Below are 26,408 nucleotides of genomic sequence, written 5' to 3' on the forward strand. Positions count from 1 at the left end.
AATCTGGTGTCACAATTCCGTTTTTTCTCCCAAAAAAGCACATTAAGGAAATACCATAAATAACAAAGCAAAGTGCAGACTAGCAGGATCATAAATAGAATAGCCTATAGAAATGCAAATATGAACAATTCTGAGTTTATAAAACTTTCTCTTGTGTCTGATTGGGCTGTTTTGCAGAAGCTGACAAATATATGCTCTTGTACCAAAAAGTCATTGTGAAATGACACCCCTATTTTAATTTCTAATTATCTATCGTAACACATAGATCCATGTGTGGACCATAGTCAAAACACTTTTTATGGCTGAAACACATGAGAGAATTGAACACAAGAGAGGAACTCCCTCCTGGACATAAAGGAAAAGGACAAGATTAATATATATTTAGAAAAGATTCAGGGAAAAGAGTTGAATGTCTGTCTGAGAGCTACTTGCAGATGCATTTTTTGTTGCTTCTTTTATAGTTCTCTCCTCCAGAGACAAATGACTATACTGCAGTAAAACAAAAATAATAGTTATACTTCAAAATTCACCCCTTTCCCACAGTATCTGTATTTCTCTAGCACTTCTATTTGAATAAGTCTTTTTTAAAACAGAAACTAATTCTTTGAAAAAACACCCTGTGGTAGCAAATACATAAATCTCTCATAGTCTTCACAGCCTATCTCTTTAAGATTACTATATATTAGATTATTATAGAAAGGAAGATTTAAATGTCTTATTTACCTGAACAGCATCATAATACATTTTCTTGCCATCTTCATCTGTCTTGTCTGACATCAGCCATGCCTTGAGCAGATATTCATAAAAGCTATCCCCAAGCCCTCCAATGGAGACATGATCTTAATAGGGAAGAAAGAGATTGAACAGTAATTTCATCTTCAGCCAGGACAATAAAATACAATTACAGTTTGAAACAGTGTATTTAATGATCAATTGCTACAACATCTTTAATAAACATAAGCCTGGAACCTCAGGAAAAACTTTACTGGTATATACAGATAATTATTTATTTTATTGCTATATTTTTAATCTAGCTAAAATGCCATAGTTTAATATCCACAATGTGCTGCAGGAGATCACGGCAATAAGAAAACAATTTATATGTGTCCATTCTAATTCATGTAGTCTATTCCATACAAAACCATGTCAAACTAAGTTGGTTTTTTTTTTAATTCTAAAAAGGCAAAAAAGTAGAATGTGTTCTCTGATTTGATAAAGGCTTTCCCTTCATGTGCAGGCATTGCTCTTTTAGTCACTAACTTTTCATTTAAGTCACTTCATAAAAAAGGCTTTTAGCTCCTTACTGCAGAGTTGAATTTCAGGTTATTTGGTGGTATTTCAAAATGCTGAGCCATATGTTTAAAAATAATAGTACATTTTTGAACATCTGACTGCTCTCAGAACTCAGCAGTGGCTTGGAAGGAAAAAAAAGGACTTCACCACATCTAAAGAGGATTGTTGCTGTGACACTGCTTTATTCTGCCCTATGCTTACTATGTGAAACAATCTGGTACTACAGATGCTGTGATTATTCAATTGCACAATTTAGGACGTGACTCTGGAAACACTAACAGCACACAAGCCAGACATTCAACATCAGTTGCACCAGTAATGGGAAATTTAGAGATGCTCTCACCTGCTTGTACAAGATTGCACCCACTTACTGTCCAGGAACCTAAAAGATTCTTGGCAAAATTTTGATGGGATATCATGATTTCAGCATAGATCCCCTAAATACATTAAATACTACAACTATACATACATGTGAAGTGTTTTTCTAAGTTCCATTAAGTTAAGAAGAGTAGCTAGATGTTAAGTTTTTAAAACTTGTTACTCCCTGGCAAAATTAAGTGATTTGGCATTTACTGAGTCTTCAGTGAAAAATTTCAAAGTGTTTTACCAGGAATACTCATCTATAACTGTCAACTTTACAGCAAAGGAGGGATATGCTAATTCCACTCAAGAAATCCAGGATGAAGATGTCATTACTCAGATCATACAGCAAGTTCCTGAGTCATACCACAACATTCTGGCCAAGAGAAAACCAAAATAACCTGCATGGGATGATCGATCTCATAAAGTGAGATGCAGAAGGGTTAGTGATACTGAGCTCACATTTCTGATCACCTAACTGATCTTAGCTTCAAGTTATGCCTATGTTGGTAGAATTCAAAAGAACACAGAGAATTTATTTTTATACCCCTTTGTATCTTTTCTCCATGGAAAGCCTCCCTTCACCTTCCAGACAGGTTGCAAAGACATGCAAACATAGAAGATAGATTTGTCTATTTCAACTACATCAACAACATCCTTTTCCTTTACTAGCCTGCTGTGACATGCAAAAAAAAAAAAAAAAAAATTAGTTTTCTGAACATATCCTATCCTTTTGACTACCAAATATATTGTACCATCAAACCTGGGTTTGGAATTGCTTTTTGCCCCTCTCCAACCTCTTTTGAATGAGATATATTGAAATTCTGGGAAGACTACACCCCATTAAGATAATTTTTAAAATTAAATGTTCATGATCCAAAAGGAGAAGAGGTTTCTTAAAACAATGGGAACATTTCCTGTGATCAAAGGCTGATCTTTGAACAGCAGCATTTAAATGACCTTTACAGTTTAAATAAATTACCATAGAAACCTCTGACATTTGCAAACTAAATAGCACAAGCAGAGTTTCATCAATAATAAGCCCCGTTATTATATACATTATTGCAGTAGACAAATCCAATTGACGCATGCTGCAGCAAATCACTGTCAGTTTACTGTCAAAATAACAAGGGCTAAATGAATTTACAGGAACAATGGCAGAGATCCATCAGTGGCCTTCACAGCTACAGCACTGCTGGAGAAGAAACATTCAGAAACCATTCATCCCTCTCCACTTTATATTTAAGAGAAAATATTTCTGTCTTGTGCCAATTAAGGGTCTTGATTGTTTGGTTTATCCTTTCTGTTGTAATCAGCTGAAAACAGCCCAGAAAAGCAATCTTGAATAACATATTTTCAAGTCTCACATTCTGATCTTCTCTGTGGAGAAAAAATTAGTTAATCAGTGTTGGTGAATGGAGGCGACTGATATGAAAGAGATGTAACAAGATGGAACTTGCCTTTGCTGCTTCAGCATGCCAGGGATAGACATGCATCAACATCTGCACCCATCATTCACAGGCATGGGAAACTATTTATTCATCAACACTGCATGCTATTGGAAAACAAAGCTCATGTAGGCTATCAATTTTTCTGTGCACACCAATGAGAACTGGCATTTTGTGTGAATGAGGAGTGCTTAAGATGCAATTATTAAAATTAAAAATATGGAAATAACAAAGGCCATAAGGCAGAATAAGTGTTTTGACAGCTTTAAAATACGTAAGGCAGAGCCACTAACTGCCTCAGCCACTTGAAAGATCTGCTCTCATGAAGCATCAAAAAGCTGCTTCTGTGGCTAACAGAAGCCAAGAAAGGAATTAACTGGATCTGTCTCACAGGTGCTGAGATTGCCTCTAATTAAATCCAGTATGTACTGCTGTAGGATTAACACTTCCAGGGGAGTGTTTTATGTCTTGCGAAGCTGTGCTGAACTGACATGTGTTACAATTGGGCACACGTCTCAGATCTGTAAAGGGATGTCAGGGTTTATACCAACATGCAACCACAGTTGATGGCCATGCATGCTGAGCTGCCTTGTGGCACAGTGACCTGCAGGAAGCCTCACAGCATAGCAGACTGAGAAATGACAGGCATACTTCTAATTCATAAAGGGAAATAGCATTTGCCTTGATGGGAAAATACAATTGAGCAGCACAACCTTTTTGGACATCATTTTAACTCAGAGTGACACAAAACTTTCAAAAATGGATTTTAATCAATAAAATCACATAAATCACAGAATGGATCAGGTTAGAAAGAACCACAATGCATCATCTAGTCCAACCTCTCTGTGCCAGCAGGGTTATCCTACAGCACATGACACAGGATTGTGTCCAAATAGTTCCTGAGTATATCCAGTGAAGGACACTCCACAACCTCTTCCAGGCAGTTTGTTCCAGTGCTCTGTCACCTGCACAGAAAAATTCTTCCTCATATTTAGGCAGAATTTTCTGTGCATCTGTTTTTTCTCATTGCCTCTTGTCCTATTGCTTGGCAACTTGGAGGAGAGCCTGGTCCATCCTCTGACATCCTCTCTTCAGATACTTAAGAGACACTGATAAGGTTCCCTCTCAGCTGTCTCAATGCCAAACCTGCCCAGCTCTCTCAGCCTTTCCTCAAAAGAGAGATGCTCCAGTCCCCAGTCATTTTTGTTACCCTCTGATAGACTAGCTCCATCTGATAGACCTGTTTCTGGTACTGAGGAATCCAGAACCCCAGAACTGGACACAGCACTTCAGTTGTGACCTCAAGTGAGGCAGGATTACCTCACTTGACCTGCTGGGAATGATCTTCCTAATGCAGCCCAGGATGCCATTGGCCTTCTTGGCCAAAAGGGCACTGCTGGTTCATGGCCACCTTGTTGTTCACTGGGATCACCAGGTCATTCTCTGCAGAGCTGCTTTCAGCAGGCTTGCCTCCTGCACGTACAGGTGCCTGAGGTTATTATTTCTCAGGTACAGGACCCTGCATTTGTCTTTGTTGAGTTTCAGACAGTTCCTCTCTGCCCATCTCTCCAACCTGTTGAGGTCCTGCTGAAGCGCTGCCCAGCACCCTGGAATATCAGCCACTTCAGGTCTTCAGAGAACTTGCTGAGGAGGCATCTCCCCTTCATCCAAGTAAGTGATGGATAAGTTAAACAAATCTGGGCCCAGTATCAACCCGTGGGGGCACCACCAGTGCCAGGCTTCCAACCAGACCCTGTGTCACTGATCATGATCCTCTGGGATCTGCTGTTCAGCCAGTTCTCAATCCTCCTCATTGTCCACTCATCCAGGCCACACTTCCTGAGTTTGCCTATGAGAATCTTGTGACAGTGTCGAAAGCCTTACTAAACTCAGTATCACTGCTCTCCCCTCATCCAGCCAGGTAGCTGCCACATCACAGAAAGCAATTGGGCTGGTCAAGAGGGATTTCCTTTAGTGAACCAAAGCTGACTACCCTTGATCTACTTCTTGTCATACATATGGAGAGACATGGACTCTAGAACGGGGTTCTCCATCACCTGTCCAGGGATTGAGGTAAGGCTGATGGATCAGTAGTTCCCTGGTCATCCTCCTTGCTGTTTTTGAAGACTGGGGTGATGCTTTGTTTTTTTCAGTCCTCAGGCACATCTCCTGAACTCCATGACCTTTCAAAGATAATCATGAGCACCTCACTATGTGCCTGTGAGCTCTCTCAGCATTCACGGATGCATCCCATCAGGTCCCATGGGCTTGTGGATATAAAGTTCGCCTAGATGTTTTCTAATACAATCGTTTTTGACCAAGGGAAAGTCTTCCTTCCAACATTCCCTTACCTTAGGTGATCCCTCCAACCTGACAAGCCTTTGTGCATCTTCTCATTTCCTCATTCCTCAGATTCCAGGGCCTCATAACTATTGTATGAGGACACCTGGGAAGATGAGGTATATTGGGAGGGAATTCTGTTAGCCTGAGCACTAACAGGAGTTTCCCCTCTGTCTTAAAGGTCCCCTACTTCTGCCTGGTGGAGAGTGGGTAGGGGATCCATCACTTCTTGTGAAGTGGATGATGGGTGCATTTGTCTGAGGCATGGAAGAGAGCAGACACTTGTCTTTGCTTTTGTGAAAATTACCTATTCAGACTGTGGCCAAGTCCCTTCCCTCTGCTGCATCACCCAACCAGCTCACACACTGATAATCTACAGGCCCAGCTAATCTGCCCATATCTTTTCAGACCATGACTTGCTTGTTTTCATTCAATAATGTAAGGAAGAAAAAATAGACAGGCAGAGCTGCACGAATAGGATGGTGGCAGACTGAACCTAAGCAGGAGAAGTAGAAAAAGCAGTAAGGTCTTTAGAATCATGACCCTGCATGCTGTGCAGACTTTCAACATGTTGTGGAGATCAGAGAAAGCAATGAACAACAAGAAAAGGTGCAGTCATCATGAAGTGGCTAAGAATTCAAGAAATCCAAGTATTTTATAGTCTTTTCCTTCTAATTTTGGTATCTTCAGTAATGGTTCCAAGGGAATTAATGCCATGACACATTTCTGTTTAGTTTGTTTCCTCAGTTGGTGGCATTAAATTTCAACAGAAATCACAGCTGGAATTATCTGGAAAGACTTGTCTTACTACTTTTTTTTCCTTCAGTGGAGCCATACAACTCTGAAAATGTGGAATTTGACTCAGACAAGCTGATAATGTTCCATTATACTTCAGAGAGCACTTTAGATTTTTGAATAAGAGACTTCTGTAGTCCACAAATTCCTTTCCCAAGTCATACATATTCATGCATTTCCCTGCTTCCATAAGTCATACAGAAAGCTCATAAAAAGCATGTTAAAATATAGCAAGTAAGATTATTATTTTTATATTTGTAGTATTTTTTACATTTTATAGAACCTCAGATATAAAGTGAGTTTCTATATGTTATAGAAGTTTTTTTTATATAGAAAACAAATAACAGTGACTGAAAGAAGTAAATGACTGCAAAGAGAATGCTGATAGACAGACCATAGTAGCAAAGGCTTCAGCTACTTACGCTGGCCCCACTGGCCACTGCTGGGATTCAGGTAGTTGGGATAAAGGCCCTCTGGTTTATCCAGGCGATTTAGAACTTTTCGGATATTCATTACCTAGTGGAAGGCACAAAACACTGAGCACTTATCCATTTTCCCCATAAAATACAGGAGTGTAAATATGCCAAAAATAACCTCCCTGATCTTACTCAACATACACACTCAAACACTTCTGTGCAATCATATCACTGCTGAAAAAGCTGATATCATCATGCAAACAGGTTCCTGAGAACCTCTGGAGTTTCTGTGTCAATTGTCAGCCATGAAACAACACAATCGGAGCAAGCTCCAAAGTTCAGGACTTGCCATGCAGAGTATCCCCCTTCTCCACAGGATACTGAAATTCACTGAGGCTATTTGCCTTAACTAAGCTCAGCTACATCAGCATTTATATTCCTTGTATACCTAAATCAGAAATGCTGTTAAATATTAAGCTTATCACCTAGTTCAGATGTGGAAGTGGACTGTAAAGGAGTTTTTCCTGGAAAGGAGAGCGTGGCTGGAACTGACTGAGCTCTACACCACCAGCTTGCCCATCAGCAGGGACGCAGGCAGCCCTGAGCGCTCTGCCGGCACTGCTAAGGAGCTCACTACAAATGAGATGCCCGGGGAAACAATTACAGTCCAGATGCTCGGCAGCTGGAGCCATCCAGCAGCACAATCCACAGCAGAGCGCATGAAATGAGTTATACTGAATTTTAGGATTCACAGAAAAACAAATGTAGCAGCCTGGAAGAATGAGGAGCCTGAGCACTGCAGGCCAGAAATTGCAACAAAAAAGTACTGACAGCTTCATTATAAACCCCTGAGTGCCTAGAGACCCAGTGAAGTAGCTACTGAAAAAGCAGATAACTTATACCAAGCTGCAGAAGGATTTCTGTTGTGGTACACAAACTGCCTCCTGCATCTTGACAGTACTCATTGCCCAAATTCAGGCTGCAATGAGTCCTAGACCTCAATAAATGAGTTCTATGAATGAGTTCTTCCATGCAAAGCTTATTCTAGTGTTTCTTCTTCTTTATCAAGTGTAGCAGCCCTGGAATGGTTTGTCTCTGAGGGCTTTGGAATTGAAATCTGGAAAGGGTTTTAAGAATAGCTTACATAAACAGATTTCCAGCATTTTGCAGCTACAACATGATGCCACTGCGTAGAACCATGGGCTAGGATTTTTAAGATACACACTTTCATTGTCTCTAAGTGGAACAGATGTTACGCACTAAATTACCATAAATGCCACAAGATAATTAACTTACGTTGCAAATTTGTTTCTGGCTATCCCTCAGTGCTGCCAATCCCTACCAATTCACTCCCCCCCCCCCCCCCCCCAGTTCAAATTTAAGAGAAACTGTCCTTAAATTTACCCCTAAATACATGAAAATTGCTAGGAGTTATTTTGCATCAAAATTTTTTTCCGATGCTGACAATAGTATTTCAGCAAAACCACTCAGTTCTTACCCAATAATAATTTTAGATTTGACTATTTCTTTTAGACCTACTACTAAATATTTGGAGCCTCATCAACAATTAGATTATTAAGTCAATAATATCAGCTTTAGGTAACATGGGTGGCTGCAATCAGAATACAAATTCAAAACAAGTGTATCTGTAATTAGGAAATGAAAGCAAGATAAATGATTAATTTGTATTATAAAGAACAGGACTTGCTGGCATTAGTATATCAAAAAACAAAACTAAATTGTTCAGGTGGGAGTTGAGGAAAGGGGAGTTTATATACACACAGCTCGTGTATGTATAAATATCCAGAAGACAATGTTATCACATTTTGGAAGAATTAGTATGCACAACAACTGTTTTGTCTAAGGATGTAATTTTTTTTTTCCTTCCCCAAAGAGAGTTCCAAGTATATTTCTTATAGGTGAGTGCAATGGAAGGGTTTTCTGACTTCACTGGCAGCAGTCATATTATACAGCATTTTGAAGAGTAAACTTGTTGAAATCACCATGGTGCTTTGATTTCTCTAGGCATCAGTTATTATCCTGAATATAATGTCAGGTTTTGTTTACACCCCATTAAGTAAAGAACTGAAGAAAACTGTAGAGTCTGATTGCTTAATGTGATACTAATGTAGAAGATAAACAGAAATTAAATGTTTTGTGGGGCCATATATATGAACATACATCAGAATAATTTTGGAAGAGACTTTTGACTTTCTAATACAAAAGTGTGCCAAGGTAATTAGAAAAAACGGGACAAATGCTTACAGCTGAGGAAAATGCAAATCTCTCCCCATTGATATTAATCTCTGAATAACTGATTTATCTTTTAAAACATTATTTTGATGGAGCACTCTAACCTTTTCAGCAAAGACAGGGTTTCCAGACAGGTAGCTCAAATGTACAAACTCCAGATGCAAAGTCCCAAATTCTGCCAAAATGCTGCTTCCACCCGAGGCCCATGGCCAATTTCGACCGATTCCACTAAGATGGGGGGAAGAGAAAGACAGAAAACAATCATGAGCATGTATAATGAAATGCTAATTAAATGTAATAGGCAGGACCTATACTGTTATCATGAGAAGATAATTAATCTAAAATGTATTTAAATATGTGTGTAAGGAGCCATACTTCAGCAGCCTTCCATGATTTCCCCACAGGACCTTGAATTACTTCTGTCCAGCTCTGCTTAAGCTGTACAGTTGCTTCTTGCAACAAGCCAATCTTTTAGCTCACAATGGCTCCATCACACCACTGTAGCAGTGTTTCATTGCAGGATAGCATGTTTAAAGACATGACAAAAAAACCACTGAGTATAAGAAAGCATTCTCATACTTCACCTCTTTTCCCTTGTACTTAACACAAGACTCCCCAATTCTAACTCTAATTTCTACAGTGCTATTGTTTATTAACTTAAATTAATGCATATATACAGAATAAGCTTTAAGTATTGCATGCAGCACATACTTCTTAATTCATAACACTTTGATAGATAAGTATGTATTTTCTGTCTGGGCACTTGTACCAGGATGAGTAACTTCAGTTTTAATTACAACCTAAAGATACTTTGCAGCAAAATTAATCCTAGGATTTGTATTGAGAATAGAGAAACCATATTTATTGCTAAATCCCCACTAGAAACTAACACTGCTTGAGACTCAGGACAGCAAGTCTACTAAAGTTTTATTACAAAAAGGTGGAGTTTTTTCACCCTTGAAATTTCCAGCAGCAATATTTAGAAAAAAACCCTGAAATTAAAGAAAAGAAAAGCTAGCTTCTGAAGCACCTAGGTGAATAATGATATATTAGATTGGCTTATTATTAGGATGAATATTATGTAAAATAAGCTTATTAGGTACTGGAATATCTTCCACATTTCCAAGTTGTAAAGAGCATTAAACACAAATACATTTGTATATAAATAAAATTTTAGTTTTACTTTTACACATAAGAAGCCACTACAGTCACTAATTAGCAGTTGCACAACCATGAAAATACTGCATTCTTCCTGTGTTAAAATGTGACTCAAAAAAACCCAAACCAGCAAAATCCCCAATAAATCATAATGAAGTTCCCAGATACATTAAAATTTATTCTTCAAAAGATCATCTATAACTGAAGTTTAATCAATGCATGAAACTTAAGACTCCATTAAGTCAATCTCCCTGCTAGTTATATCAAATGGTATTTTGAGACTTCTGCAAAACACACAAAATAAAACCAAGCCATCAAACTACAAAAGCAGAGAAAAGGCACAGAGGGTACAAAGGAAAGAGATCTGATGAGGCTCCCCTGGTTGACCATAAAGGTGCAAGAGGCTGGAACACATTTAAGTCCTCTAATGTAAATATTGCCCAAAAAAAAAGTGTTTCTAATCTTCATAGCTACAGATCAAAATCAATGACACAATTAAATCAGGGTACTGTAAAGATACACAACCCCAATTTAATATGGTATTTGTGGATTGAAACAGAAAACAAGTTTTATGGTATCTTAATATCTCATTTTAAGATCTATCTTACAAAGATTAGAGTACTTTTTACAGAGTGAAGAGAAAACCACAACTGATTTACAAGCTGTCTGCACTTCAATCTACTGTGGCTTGGAATTTTTTTGAACGGAAATGTAAGCATCAGGTATTACAGAAAACAGGATTAAGGTGAGTACAAGTAGATAACATGTCTGGAAACCTCTGCAGTCTGAAGAACTTACAGACTGGTTATTCACCCAAGAACAGACCTCATCTCTGGTATACATCATCTCAAATTCTAACTGCTGACTTCTAGATGAAAATATTTTATCATTTCCAAATCACCCAGATTAAAAGAGCTGACATAAACTTCACAGGAATAAAAAAAAGAAAAAAAAAGTTTGAAAAGTTACCATGTTGTGGTACAAAGGGGAAAAGCACACGTGCTTTTTTTCTATAAAGTTTCTCAATCAATCTCAAAGTGAAAACATCGAGCTGTTCCTGCAGCAAGGCATCAACCAAAATTGACAGAAAACGTAATAGAGTTCCTACTTGCACTCCACCCCAGTGTCTGCTGATATCAATACAACCTGCCAGAACACTTTGATGTAGCGTGTTTGGTTAAAAAGGAAAATTTCCAAACACAGCTGTCAAAAGGTTTTGTGCATGCAGCAATGCACTTTGCCATGAGTGGAAGATTCTTCTTGTTTAAGATAGTTTGAAAATTATGAACTTGCATTCTTTGATCTTAATGCAAAAAATAAGTAGAAAGAAACATCAGTGTTGCATCTTATGTACTATTTAACATAGCTTTCACTTTTTTCAGTTGGGTCAGGTTGAGAGGGAAAAAAGGCAGTATTGGTAAATCTGCAAAATAACAAGGCTATGTCTGGGTTTAATCACAGATGCAAGATCTGTCACTGAAAAGCTCATTTCAATAAGTGGTAGTACCCACAATTTGCATTTCAGTCCCTCAACTCTTTTTTATATAACCTTCAGCTATGGATGTCTGGTATTTTCTCATACCATAGAATGGCCTGGGTTGAAAGGGACAGTACAAATCATCAGGTTCCAGCCCCTCTGCCATGAGCTGGGACACCTTTCACAGGTTGCTCAAAGCCCTGTCCCACCTGGCCTTGAACACTTCATGCCACAGCCTCCGTGGGCAGCCGATTCCAGTCTCTCCCCACCCTCACATAAAAAATTTTCTTCCTGGAATCTAATCTAAACCTAATCTCTTTTAGTTTAAAGCCATTCCCAATTGTGCTATCACTACTGGCCCTTGCCAAAAGTCCCTCTCAGCTCTCTTGCAGACCCCGTTAGCAGGGAAGGCTGCTGTGAGGTCTCTCCAAACACTTCTGCAGATTGAACAGCCCAATTCTCAGCATGTCTTCACAGGAGGGGTGCTCCAGCCAACTGATCATCTTCATAGGATATATTTCATCCTTGGGAGCAATGGAACAGGTAAGTTTTCTATATTCCTTCACACTGACTGGAACAGCCATGGTACTGCTTCTGCTTCCATTTAACTTCATCTTTAGTTATTAGTTGCATTCCTTTGTCTTGCTTTCTTTTGAAATTTACTTTGCCACTGAATTTTTCAATTTTTCTGATGTTGATACACACTACAACCTGTACTGTCAGTCATGTACTGACATCAGAATTAGAAACAAAACTCCTGCTATATGCTCCAGGAAGGAAACAGGGAAGGAGACAAACTACTCAAACTTCTTTGAAGATCCAGATGAGTACTAAAATATGTTCAGTTTATAGGTTACTATTTTAACCTATTTGAAATCACTGTGTCTAAAATAGTATATTTTACACCGCATAAAACACACAAAAAAATTTTGTAACATATTCAGAGAACTTTAGGACTTATAACTTTTATTATGTAAGTAAGACAAATTTGAAGTGAGGATCTGGATCAGAGAAGCATAATACTTTGGTTTATAATATTTCTCACTGATTTTATGAATTTTGTTTCTGAACACTGAGTGCCACAGAATCTGAAAACCAGTGTTTGTAATTCAACTGTCATTCATTCTTGGGAAACATGAGCCTGATTGACCTGGACTGCTGGTAACTCAATTCAGTATTTTTCCAGCAGACCATTGTTGGTTCATCTGTACATAAGAACAGAAAGTATGAGATCACTAAGTCTTCTAAAATGTACAGAGTGTACCAAGAGAGGGAACCACAGAGGAAATATAAATATTCAAAGGTTGCTTTTTAAAAAATCACTGAAATTCAGAAGCACAACCATATTTAAAAGAGATTTAAAAAATTATACTACATCCCCAACAGATATATAAAGCAGCAGCTAATTTTCAACTGAAAGGAAAAGCAAATCCTTAGGGAAACTTCACAAATACTTCAAAGGGTCAAAACACTTATCAAAATTCTTGTCATCAGCGAGCAGAAATGTTTGTCTCTGCAGACAACTTGTTTATTATACGCCGACCTTTCCTGGAGGATGCCAGGACAACTCTGGTAGCTGGAGGCAGAGCAAGAAGTCAAAATTTCAATATTTAATGCCAAATGCACCAGCTCAACAGGATAGTCAGTATCCTCCTGCAGATTTAACCAGGAAAAAGGTGAAAGGCCAGAATAAAAGAGACACAGCAGCAACAAAGTGATGTGTCCAAGTACTGCTGTTGAGAAATGTTTTAGAATTAAATATGAAAATAAGTCCTAACAGCCCCTTTGGACTTCAGTAAAGCTGATTTTTTTGTTAGAAACTACCCTGCGATTGTGGGTGAAAATGCAAAGCGCTATGACAGAGAAATCACTGAGAGGGGTGCGGTAAATTCACCAGAGCTGGAGCATGCAGGTTGTGCCTGGGTCTTCCAACAGTGCTGAGCGGCCAAGGAGGATCTGCCTGGAAAATACAGATTGTGACTGGGACTGCTTAGGCTTAATCCTGTTTTAAGAGGATTTCTGCAGGAGCAGAGTGGTGCCCAGCCCAGTCCTCAGAACTGCCTTGTGTCCCTCCACACCACCAGCTGTCGCTCAGGTGCCCAGGGGAGAGAGACGCCTTTCCAAACAGAGGTCGAGACACAGGCAGCGGGTGTTGCAATGGACACACAAACTTCCCTGCACTTTCCCCTCCCAGCAGCCCAGGATGCACTTCATGTTTCTCCTTCACTCTCAACCCCCACGCAAACATGCCTTGAAACCAGAAGTAATGTAGAATTATCAGGGTGGCTTTTTTTGTCATCCCCCACTTTTTTTCCCCAAAGGAAGCCTGTGGTCACCAGACAATTTTGAAAGCATAATATGTTTGCTATTCCATGTTTTATTGTTAAAATTATGACCACATGCCATTTAGCAGCACAGCTGAAACCCCACACTGTAATTCAGCAACCACCTTGTGTGCCAGCTACAGGTCTGGCCATGAGAGAAGGTGGGGAAATGCGAGAGCTCTGCAACTCCAGCAAGGGTATTCTTAGAAATTCATCTCTTTGGGGTTCCCCAAAGTACAGGGATAATCAGTACAGGGAGATAAGAGAATTAAATCACTTCACAGAGGAGATTAAACTGAAGATGGAGTCTTTCCTCTTACAGAGTAAACCCATGGAGACCAGTCTCCTACATTTACCCCTTGCCAGTGCCCAAATCTCAAAATTTCAATTAGTTTCACAGGTACCAGATGGGTTTTTTAACTCTCTACAGGCTAATACACATAACAAAAGGGAGGACTGGAGATAAACACTCTGTAATGTTATATTTTAAAATCTTTAATTACAGAAAAGATTTCTTCATAGCTCACAATTTATCTTCAATGATTTTTTTAGGAGCTAGATGATTTTTAAGGTCTGTTCCAATCCAAAGCATTCTACAATTTTGTATTTCAATCCAGTTAGAACAATCTCCAAGGGCACAGTCCATTTTGGCAGAATTGCTCATTATTCCTACGTCTTCTTTTTCTAAAATGTCCGTATAAACACAGAGTGTCCAATCACAGTATTTCCAATGAAGTGCTTATATATTGCAAAAGCCTTCAGTTCATACACTGCCAAAGCTTTTGGTGTATTTCTTGTCTGTCATTACCAGTCTTTCATAATATTTTAATTTAATTAAATCAATTAAGTCTCCTTAGAACAAACAAAGACAGGTCATAAAACCATCAGGTTTTTCATTTACATACTCGGTATCTATTTTTGATGTTAAACAAAATATATTTAAAAGATGAAGTTGCTATAGAGCCATAGATGGCACAAAATACATCAAAATGCTAAATACAACTTAATTGATTTTAGAAAATCCTAGGCAAATGATTGAACTCAAACCCCAGCAATTAATATGTTATAAATATACACACACACACTCAACAGAAAAAGTAAGCAAATACTGGGCAAAAAATATTTTATGGATATTACAGTAGCATCCCCGGAGAGTACTGATAATGCTGCTTGAGCAGGAAGGTTGGACCAGATGATCAATCCACTGTGGTCCCTTCCAACCATACCCATACTGTGATACTGTGATCCCTTAGGAAAGGGAGACAAGTGGCAGCCAAAAGGATGATTTTCAGAGGCCATTTTCATAGAGTATTGAATGTTTTATGCATTATTTATGATTGCCACATATGAAAATACTTTCATAAGAAGAATTTTTTTGATTGCCCTGAATGGACCCATTAGTCAATGTGTCACAAAAGAGTGGCTTCTCTTCCCAGAAACCAGTGCTGGTCATTAGACACACATTTCTTCCTAACAACTTGCTGAGAAGCTAAATCCAATACCACAGACCACACTGGAGGAATTAAAGGATCAGTTAATACTTCTGAAGAGGTTCCCTTCAAACTCCTGAGCTACATCTTTCTCCTTTTAGTACTGCAGCTAACTAAGAATGCTAATAAATTATGCTGTATGATTTGAGCTTTAATTAGAGATTAATATTTTAAAGCAAAATTAAAACCAAACCTAACTATGAAGCACACAGGCAATGCTTGCTTAAAGTTTTTTGCTTGCTTGCTCTATTTGATAAATTAAAGGCTAAAAAGATTTTTTATAAATTTACTTATTTCTCCCCCATCCCCAGAAATACAATATATAGGATCTTGGTTTAAGGGCCTGTCTTCACAAGCACTGAAACTGATGATTTATTTGTTAATACTTCAAAGGTGTTTAATGTGTTTTTGTTTTCCCCCTAACTGGCAAATCATCCTTACCCTCATTTGAGAGTAGAAAGAAAAGTACAGAAATCCCATGTTTGCACATACCACTGGCACTCACTTAACTTTTCCACCCAGATCTTGTGGCAGGAGCTGCCAAGGCAGGCTCAAACTGGGGAACCTGTGACAGGACTAGCACAGTAACTGTGTATTTCTAGCTCCAGCAGCAAGTGTGAATATCTTCCTATCCAACTTACAGTAAATGACAGTTAACGTTTTGCAGGCTGAAGTGGTCCCAGAATCACCCAAGGCATCCAGACTCCTGCCGGAGCTCTGACTTTTCCACAGTATCCCTTCTCCAAGACAGGAAAATGATTATAATCTGGTCAAGCACCTCTCATTCACTGTCTTGACAGCTGGAGACAGCTGAAAAAGAAACTGAAAATCAGCCAGCTAGCCTGCAGGGCAGTTTTTGATGTCTGTTTTATTTCTCTTTGTAAGGAGCATAGTGTAGGCAAATTCTAACAGCTGGTTAGTTTTTCAGCTGTGACAATAAATGTGTTAACTGCTGCCCTTGCCTAACCAGTGCCCAGCTGGCAGCTTCCTGCTCAGCCCAGCTGCCCTCTCTGGAACTGATACCAGCTCCTACCTGGAGAGATGATCTTTAGGGATGCTGACTAAGCAGGAGGAGGCAGACAGTGAATTAGCAACCCCAGGAGGAAGACTAACTCAAGTGGTTACTCAATTTTATGGGATGACAGGGAATAAAAAAGATTTCTACATATGTCCACAATGTCAGACAAAACATGAATGTGTTTTACTGCAACGAGTGAGCTAATGAAAAGGTATAGCCTCAGAGCTATTAGTTTGAGAACATCAATTTTGTCTATTTGCCTATTCATATGCAGTGTCAGCATTAATATATGCTGATTTCCTGGCCACTTCAGTGATGCCAGTGCAGGAGATGCATCCATTTGTATTGGAGACACATGCATGTCATCATCTGTCTGGAAATGAGAGCAGGAAAATCAGCTTGCTGTGGCTAACTGTTCATCATTTGGGAAACTACCAGCACAGCCCACAAAAGATGCTAATATGAAACAGATTTTAAAACAAAATCCCTGCTTTTCTCCATGAAGTTCATCAGGCCCTTCAAAAGCAATGTTTATAGTTACATTTTCCAAGAAGAAAAGTAACCCTTGTCCCATTTTTGCCTTTTATCTTTATAATGAAACACACCCAGAGACCTCTAAAGCTGACAGTGGTCACTGTCTCTTTACTGTAGTTTCAGGCAAAAGAGTAGAATGTTTCAATGTTATCCAGTGGAATGATCTTCACTAAGGTGACCACCCAACAGGCAATTTCTCTTGAAATTGGACAGAACAGCAAGAGAGACCGAAGAGCACTGTTAATGTAAAAGCAGAAGGTGACCAGGAGGTACATGAAGTACAAAGTTTCCAGTACCTGCCTGTTCTATGGCCTCTGCCAGGACAATTCCCCACCTCCCTGAAGGGTCAGTCAGCGGTGGTGAACACAGTGAAGGCAAGAGAGTTCTGTCTGCTCCATGTTCAAGTCATTGGGCATGAAAATCCACTAAATATTCTCTGTGGTGAAACGTATCTGCTCATGATTAGGTCAGAGTAGTGATGGCTCCTGGATGTGAGAGGACACTACAGTGAATGGAAACAGCAGACCTGAAGCAGCAGGAGCCAAGACCCAGGTGGAGACCAAAATGCCAGAGAGAACCAAAGCAAAGAGGAAACAATCTCATCAGCCTCTGGAGAGCAGCAGATAATAAGCAAAGGCCGGTGAAACTGCCTTTGGGAAGACCATGCTTTACTGTATGCATTGAAGTCTGACATCTGCTGAGACTAAACATAAATCACCTCCTCCATGGGCTCCAAAAACAACCAGATACCATTGTATACTTCTTTTGTGGTCTGATACATGGTTTTTGGACATCTAGATCTAGTGATACTGTGTCTACTCACAAAATAATCAGAATATGTTATTTTTATAAAACAGTCCATCCAGACTGTTGGGCTGCTTTTTTTACATCAAATTCCTCTAACATTTTTCTGTGGAAAAAGATTTAATTTCTTTAGGATTTTAGAGGCAGGATTCATACAACCCTTTCCTTATGGCTGTCTGCCCCATGACACTTCTCACAGTACTGGTGCTTTGAGGGGTCATCAAAGCTTGTGGAACTGGCACTCTGTGGCAAACCAACAGAGCACTAAGCCCACATTTACATGCACACGTGGAGAAAGGGAGAGACAATTAGTCAGGCATTACATGATCTGAAGTATCAATATGACACAAGTAAAGTGTTTAAATGTAATTTTCAGAGTCACCATCTAAAACTGTACTAAAACTGCACTTGTCACCATAATAATTTCTGATAAAAATTATCTGAACACAGCACAGACCTACACGTCTCCCACAACACACTAATGAATAAACTAAAAAATTTGTGCTTCCTATTACTTTATATACTAAGGTTTAATTAATCAATTCCAAAGGCTAAAAAAGCAAGAGGGAATAGAACACAACAGAGCAACGCCAGAGATAATAAGTACTAGCATGGACTACTTTTAATCAGGTCCCCAAAGAGAAGTGAAAATAACAGGAAATGAAAGTAATGAATGGAATTTCACAGGTCTGCCATCCATGTGATAAGTTAAGACAGAATAAAAGAAGGTGGTATTAGAATGAAATTCCCTGCTCTAGCGAGTGTTGTAACTCAGTGCTACTGACAGTCAAAAACCTTACAAAACCAAACCCAAAGAAAAAACATCCTAAGCAAAGCAATAAAAAACTAACTCTTGCTTCTGAGAGGCAGATTCAATGGGCAGGAAAATAATTAAGAATTTTGGAAGAATCTATGAGAAACACCATTTATCTCTGTTCTTGTCCTCTTTACCATGCCTTTTATTACTAGAAGACAGACTAACTGTTTAAGTTTAAAGCTTATTTTAGAACTTCACATTTCACATTAAGATTGCTTGCTGCTTTAAAACCACTGTAGCCATGGCATTTGGCACTTTAGATATACTTCAGTCAGTACATCCCTCTATAAGGCTCTGCTTCCAGTTCTACATCACTTTTCCAACATTCAACTTTTAGATAATCCTTTTTTTCTCCTGAGGATTTGCTATAAATCCCTGCTCCACCCTGATTAGTTAATTAACTTCTGACTTAAGTTAGTTTCTATCCCACAACCAATTTCCTTTACTAATAACTGATGTTCAAGTTCCACTAAATTGTTCTTTTGCTATATCATTTGCATTTTCCAAGTGCAAAGAAATTATTAACTTCCTCTGTAAACTTGTGATGAGGATGAGTACTGAGCAGTTTGCATTTGGAGGTGACTAGGTAACGTGGAAATAGGGTGGAGAATTGGTGCTAAACCCAGAACTTCCCTATTTCTTGCTCTTCTGCTTGATGTATTTGTTGGCTTTTTTTTTTTTTTTTGGCTGCTTTGTTCTTTCCTGGTACCGCAACTCTCTTCTTGCTCTCCCAGTCAATTCCAGATATTCCAGATATTCAATTCCAGATACTCCAGATATTCAATTCCAGATACTAGATATCTTTTACTGCCAGTCACTGGAGATCAAGTTGTCTGCACACATCTTCAAGAAGACAGTGAGATGAGTTTGTCTGGTGGAGATCCTGCAAGAGCAGTCTCCTCCAATTCAGACTAAGGACACTCACAACCCAATCAAGGGTATTAATGTACTGAAACATTGTGAAAACAGTGGTTTCTCTACAAGAAGGGCTGTATCAGCTTTTCAGGAAAAGCTGCTACTGATCTTCTGGACAGGACAAAATCCCAGTATTTGATCTTTTCAGTTCAATGAGGACCTAAAAGAACAGGTAAAGATTCAAAGCATCAAAGCACAGATGGCAAGTGACAGCTATATGTAATCTCTCTGCCACTAATTTCCACTTTCCCACTTCCTAGCACTAATTTTTCAACACCCTAAATAATCCTAATCTCAATCTCAGTAATTTAAAATATATCTGTATCACTCTTTTCTATACAGTTCATATTCATTCCTTATCATCAGACAGTAAATCTACAAAGTGGATTTAATCTTTTTCTTCTCTGAACTCAATTAGCTCGTATTGCCTTCTCGTGTCACAAAAATATTTTATGTGGGCTCATAGTCATTCAGGTGAAAGTCTTTCAAAGCATCTAGTCACATTTATTGTGTTTGATGCTGCATGTGGTGCCATTAAATGCTTGAAACATAGAATCAAAATCATTACACTAACGGCATGGCACCGTTATTAAAAATAATGGGCTCACAAGTTGCAAAGGTCTGTTTCAAGCCGTTTTGTAGCTCCCAGTCATTGCAAGGAGCCTACGTCAAAGGCTTGTTGACTGACAGTCAATTATTTCTCCTTCTAATACAGCCGCTGCATCAACAGTGGTTTCACATACTGGACAGCTTGTCACAGGACTTGCAGCTGTGATTCATCAGATATTAACATTAACTTAACAAATGCTGTAAATTACACTTGCATATGGATTTGTGGGAATGTCTATCAATCTAAACGTACAATAGAGACACCGCTGTTGTTGAGGGAAACCTCTCTTCAGTATCTGCTGTCACAGATGTTGTGACAGCTGTATGAAACTCTACTGAAATGGCTTTCTGGTCCACTGAAAGGGACAGCTTCCCTAGATTAAAAAAAAACTTAAGTAGTCTTTTTCAGACTAGTGTTGTGAAAGACATAATCTGTTTTGACAAATGCTTCAAGAAAAGTATAAATGTCCTCTTCTTCCAGTCTGCTTCAATCATCTTGTTTCTCCTTACCCACACATCGCCGTGTCATAAAAATCCATTTGTTCTGGGATCAGATAAACATTTATTTTGCTCAGTGTCAGTCACTAATGCCTTGATCCTTACTCACAGCCAATAGAAAGACTTGTAGTCGCTTCAACAGGGACTGATCGAGCATTAAAATCCTGTAACTGTCATTAAAACTGTTGCAGAGACAGTAAGTTAATATGAATGCAGGGAACCCCTGCAGCCTCCAGACTGAAACACCTGTACACTGTATAAATCCTTTCTATTAACACCATTGAGATTCAGGGACTTTCTAAAAGTCAGTGATACAACATAAAAAAGTTTATTTTCCCAGCAAATGACACATTTTCTTATGCACAGTTTTATCCTTCAGTGCCTCCTAACCACATAAAAATAAAACTGAAGTCATAAAATTGAAGTCAATATTTTAAAGAAGTACTTACATGCAATTTACATTTCCCCCATCTTTATACAGTATAATCCTGGCAATTTAACAATAAAGGGCTATCTCTATTTTTCTCACAATGACATTAGTTTCAGGTACCAGGCTAGAGGAAGTTATACATTGTATTTATCAGATTCTGATTCTGAATATTATGCTTTTGCTCCATGCTTAATAAACACTGCATTTTATTTTATTTTCTCACTTTTTAAAAGTGAATCAAGCTCATTGCTGTTTGCATTACCATAGAAAATCAACCGATGGCTAAAATATGATTGAATTCATTAATTAAGGTAAGATCAAGAAAATTTTCTACTGCATAGCAGACAAATTAGAAAAAACCCAAACCCACAAAGAAACCAAAAAATGACACACAATGTAATACACATCTGATTTTTGCCTGAGGAAATAACACTATTCCATGTTTCCTGTGCTAAGAATTTCCATTACCACTTATTCAGCTGTGTTCTACCTAACCCTGAACTTCATCAGTAATCTCTTTATTATTACTTCAAGCAACAAATACTTTTACACAGCTCTTGTTCATCTTACAGCTGAGCTATTTACAAGAAACCAATGATGCTGACAAGGCACAGCACAATACAGCTTAATTCCCACATATGCATTAAAAAATCTGATCTGGGACAATCTGAATACATCATAAAGAAAAGTTGAAGATGAGAAAAAAAGGACAAACATTACCTCAGAAATGCAGGAAAGCCAGATTAGTCAAGATTTGTATTTTTAAAGAAAAAATAATTTTGTTCTGTAATCTTTTTGCGGTGCTAAATTACAACAATACCTCACTACAGGAAATATCTTGAAGAAGGAAAGGAGTTTTCCACCCAATTACTTAACAATCCAATAGAGCTGGAAAAGGCTTAAAGACATTTGTTATTTTGGTAGAGCAGAAAATGAGAAGTACCAAACATTTCTTCTAAAGTACTTAAAATACATAATCACAATCCATGCACTAATACTCATGGCTGCATTTAAGATATTCCTTTGAGGATTTTGTAAACCAGATTATCAGATAATAAAGGACCTGGCATCAAGTAATCAAATAAGCTTTTCTTAACAGTAATGGGATTTTAATCAATACAATGAAACTAATACAATAAAGGATGAAGTGAAATAAGCATGAAGATATTACTATTTAAAGTAATAAAACAAAAGGGCTCAGAAAAAAAATCCCACACTTCTGGAACCCTGCCGGAGACAATATGTGTATTTTTTGTTCCTGTACCAGCACACAGTGTTTCACTAATCACCTTGAAAAAGCTTCTGCATATTAAAACATGCAGAGAGAAAGTACATTGCTATTTTTCTTTTATAAGTTATCAGTAGGAACAATGATGATACAGTTTTATAAAGCATTTAAGAAAATTGGGTTCCTGTCCCAATTCCAGCAAAACATTTGGTCAAAAGTTTTAAATGTTTTTTGTAATCCCTCACTGCTCGTGATGGCTTTAGTGAAAGAATCAGCATTTCAAGCTTTTTTTTCCCTATTCCTGCCCTTTTCTTTCCTTTTTTCTTTTCTGTATTCCCAGCTGTAGACAGGAATAATATAGCATGGAATATCTTGCAAGAATTGTCACATAAGAAGTACCATATTTGTTTTTCCAGTGCAATGAAGATCATGTCTGCAGTATGTTCTGGATAGATATGGCATACTGGTTTGGTTTTTTTGACATTTCTGAAAGATAATGTCAGTGATAAATAAGTACTTGTGGTAACGTGCACAGTTGTCTTTTCCGTACCAGAGAGACCTTGAACTCAAAAGCCACCAAAATAAACTATCTTTAGGTCTATTATGAGTAACTTCTTGACACATTACATTACGTATTTGGAAATATGAGAGCAACACACAGGCCCAAGTCAAACTGATCAGAGTAAATAAAAAAATTGAGATGACTGCCCTTTCTCACTCCTGCCTCTTTCAGGAAGGCAGATTTCCAAAGGATATCTTCAAGGGACAGCAATCAGAGGACAAATTTTCTTTGATGTGTGGGTGAGTGCAGGGATAGAATATAGGCCAAGCTCCCTTCTACTCTCTAAGAGGCAAGCATGAAGAACTGCCTCTGCTACAGCTGTGGTCTCTGTGGAGACCAACAGGTCTTTTTTTAATAATCTGAAGTACCTAAGACATGGTTAGTCAATTCATGACCAATTAACAACAAACCAATCTGTGTCACAAACAAAATTTACTCATAGGTAGGCTTTTGTGCACTTGTACTACTCATGAAAATCTCAGATGCCAGTGAATCTTAATCATACAACAGGCTGAATATTCAAATGACATATTTAAACCTTCAAAGACAAGCCCAAAAGCTATTAGCCATTAAAACAATGCTGACAAAGTTAGTAAAGCAAAACTCAATTAATTTACAAAGGGAATTCTAGGTAAAAGATAGAGAAAACACTTCATTTATGGCCTCAGTAGAGCATGTGGCATGATTTGAAACAACACTGCTGGAAGACTGGATGTCCTAATGCCTGTTAGAAAATGTTCATTTGAAAAGAATTCAATTCAAAATGATACATTTTAAAATCCTTGTTCCAGTAGATTTCATTACCTAGAGAGGTTGCTGTATGACATGGGCAACCTGAAAGGTCAACTGGAAAGATTGTCACCACCAACCACAATTTGCTGGGATGTGTTTAAAACACATGAGCCTCTCCACAGCTCAGAATTGAATCAAGACATTTACATTAATGGGCCTTTGACAGACTAATACTCAATTTTCTTATACTACACAGAAATTGCACAACATGAGCACCACTACAAGATATATAGCATATGGATACCATTAAAGCTCAATTATAAGGAAAACTTGCTCGTTTATTTCTCTAAGCACTACTCCAAGGAATGTAGCAGCAGTTTCACAGATGTCAAGTGGAAATAGTAGCCTTTAATTTAATTTACTGAAAGATTGTTCTCTCCTATTAACTAATTTCCTCCTAAAGATGTGTCAATGTTATAACAATAAAAACGTCATTTTAACATGAAGTTTAAACCAGTGAAGGCAAATTGCTGGAACAAACTACTTAGCTGTCTTGCTAACCTCTTTTTATTTCCTTCTCAATAGGGCTCAAACTAGCCCATCATTGTACAAGTCCCATTTTGTCTTTACCCTCTGCTATATGGAAATGTTGTTGGTTATTGGAGGAGAATAAGATTCATGCAGATCTCATGTCAGTTTTTTATTTATGCTATATGGATTCCTACAGCAACATGATGCATTTTACTACTGCTTGTTTAATATAAAACAACAGACTATTCTGGTAAGTTTTTTAAAATGATATCCAGCCATACTACATCCTCTAAGCCAGGTCTACTCAGGTTATGGTGTGCTACAGTGTCAAGGTCTGCTCATTAAAAAGAAGGAAACACAAGGAGACTCAGGCTTTTTATGTGAGATTAGAGTGAGAACACCACATATTTTGGATGTTGGCTAGGTGTATCCACCTAACTAACACTTAGAAGAGAGTCCACATCTGCCTATTGGATAAGAAGTCAGGCTGAATGTTTTCTGCAACATAAAGACACGTTAGTGAGCTCCTACTCTTCCCTGCCCATACAAAAGTCAGTCTGTAGTGAGCTAAAAGTCAGTCAAGTCAGATCACAATCAGCAAAGTGTTGCTCCTTGGGCTATTAATTTTTAAGGTTCACTTGCCAGGCATTAACTCTCTACTTGCTTTACTACTTACTCGCTATTATAATAATTTCAAAATTAAATGGCAATATAAGGGGAAAAAAACCCAGCCGAGTCAGCCTACATAGCATCAAATTGGCCCTGCACTTTTCAACATCTTCATAAATGACTTTGGACAGAGGTCTGGAAGGGATACTAAGCAAGTTTACAGATGATACAAAACTGGGAGGAGCTGTTGCCTTCCTTGAGGGGACTAAGGCCCAGCTGAGACACCTTAACAAATTAGAGGGTTGGGCAATCACCAGCCCTGTGCAGTTCCAGAAGGGAAAGTGCTGGATTCTGTATCAGGGATGGGGCAACCCTGGATGTATGGACAGACTGGAGGATGTTATCTCGGAAAGCAGTGCTGTGGAAAGGGGCCTGGGGGTCCTGCTCAGTGGCAAGTAGAACACGAGCCAGCAGTGCCCCGGCAGCCAGGAGGGCCAAGCGTCTCCTGGGGTGCATCAGGCTCAGCATGGCCAGCCGGGCAAGGGAGGGATTGTCCTGCTCTGCTCTGAGCTGGGGCAGCCTCACCTCGAGTGCTGGGGGCAGTTTGGGTGCCACAACATAATAAAGACATTGAGCCATTCAAGAGTGTCCAAAGGAGGGCAATGAGGATGGTGAAGGGCCTTGAGGGGAAGCTGCATGAGGAGTGGCTGAGGTCACTTGGTCTGTTCAGCCTGGAGGAGACTGAAGGGACACCACCACAGTTTACAGCTTTATTGTGAGAGAGACACTGGGGGCAGACACTGATCTCTCCTCTGCGGTGACCAGTGACAGGACCCAAGAGAATGGCCTGACAGAAAAACTGAAGTTTTGCTGATAAGATTCCATACCTTTTAATGCTGTGAGGAAAAACCCCAGATAGTTACACAAAGCCTTGATGGCATGCACATACATGAATTTGGAGGAGCTTTTGGACATTAGTACCCACGTCAGTTCTGCAACCACCAATTTTCTCAGCACATCTGAATGAGATACAGCACTGGATAGAATTTAGGGTTATATTTTATCCTACATATGTACAAACTAATTCTTTAATGTAGTATCTTGTAGAACATAATATCTTGTAGTACACTTTTTTTTACAGAAAAAAAAAGTGCAGCTGATCTGAAAGTTACAGCGTGATCAAACTGATTTACAGCACTGGACCACCTAATCCACCACAGAATTACTTCAAAGAATACAAAAGACACTTAAAAATACCTCTTTCTCCAAAGAGCTGCATGCCATGTAACTACTTTTGTTTTGCCATGTGCAAACTGAGCTTTATTACTGCAAATGCCCATGAAAATTGTGTTACATTGGTAACTTCAAGGAAAACAATTAGCAAATTTGAAAATAAAACAATTTAGAAATGTAGGATATTGACAAAAGGATTTGAAGCAGATTCAAACCATTCAATTATTTGAACAATTAAAATAGGAATTATTTGCAACCATGTGTCTAAAGAGAAAGAAAGCCAAATTCACTATATTCTTTATTCATTTGATTTGTTCCAAAGTGATTTGTTCAATATAACTAATGGAATAAACTGCAGTGCTGCCCATTTGTTAATTCTGAAGTGCAAGCTAGTTTATTCAATTATTTTTTTTGATATGAAGAACAAAATGGAATATCAGGGTCCTAAAAACACTGATATGCCACTGGCTGCAAAACACAAATCAATAACCAGCATAAGATGGTCACCAGCACCATGCATTATTCATAGTCATT

The 26,408-nt window shown here is 38.5% G+C and overlaps 1 protein-coding gene across 1 annotated transcript in view; it reads right to left on the reverse strand.

Annotated features, from left to right (window-relative positions):
- Positions 1-26,408, reverse strand: part of MAN1A1 (mannosidase alpha class 1A member 1) — a 139,598-nt gene that overhangs the window by 20,404 nt on the left and 92,786 nt on the right. Inside the window, exons 6-8 of the mRNA XM_021547138.4 lie at positions 9,010-9,133; positions 6,659-6,752; positions 724-839 (exon numbers count right to left, since the gene is read on the reverse strand). Of these exons, the coding sequence (XP_021402813.3) occupies positions 724-839; positions 6,659-6,752; positions 9,010-9,133 (334 nt within the window). The remainder of the gene's footprint in view (positions 1-723; positions 840-6,658; positions 6,753-9,009; positions 9,134-26,408) is intronic.

This window comes from Lonchura striata, chromosome 3 (assembly GCF_050655825.1).
Source record: "Lonchura striata isolate lonStrDom1 chromosome 3, ASM5065582v1, whole genome shotgun sequence".
NCBI classification, from domain to species: domain Eukaryota; kingdom Metazoa; phylum Chordata; class Aves; order Passeriformes; family Estrildidae; genus Lonchura; species Lonchura striata.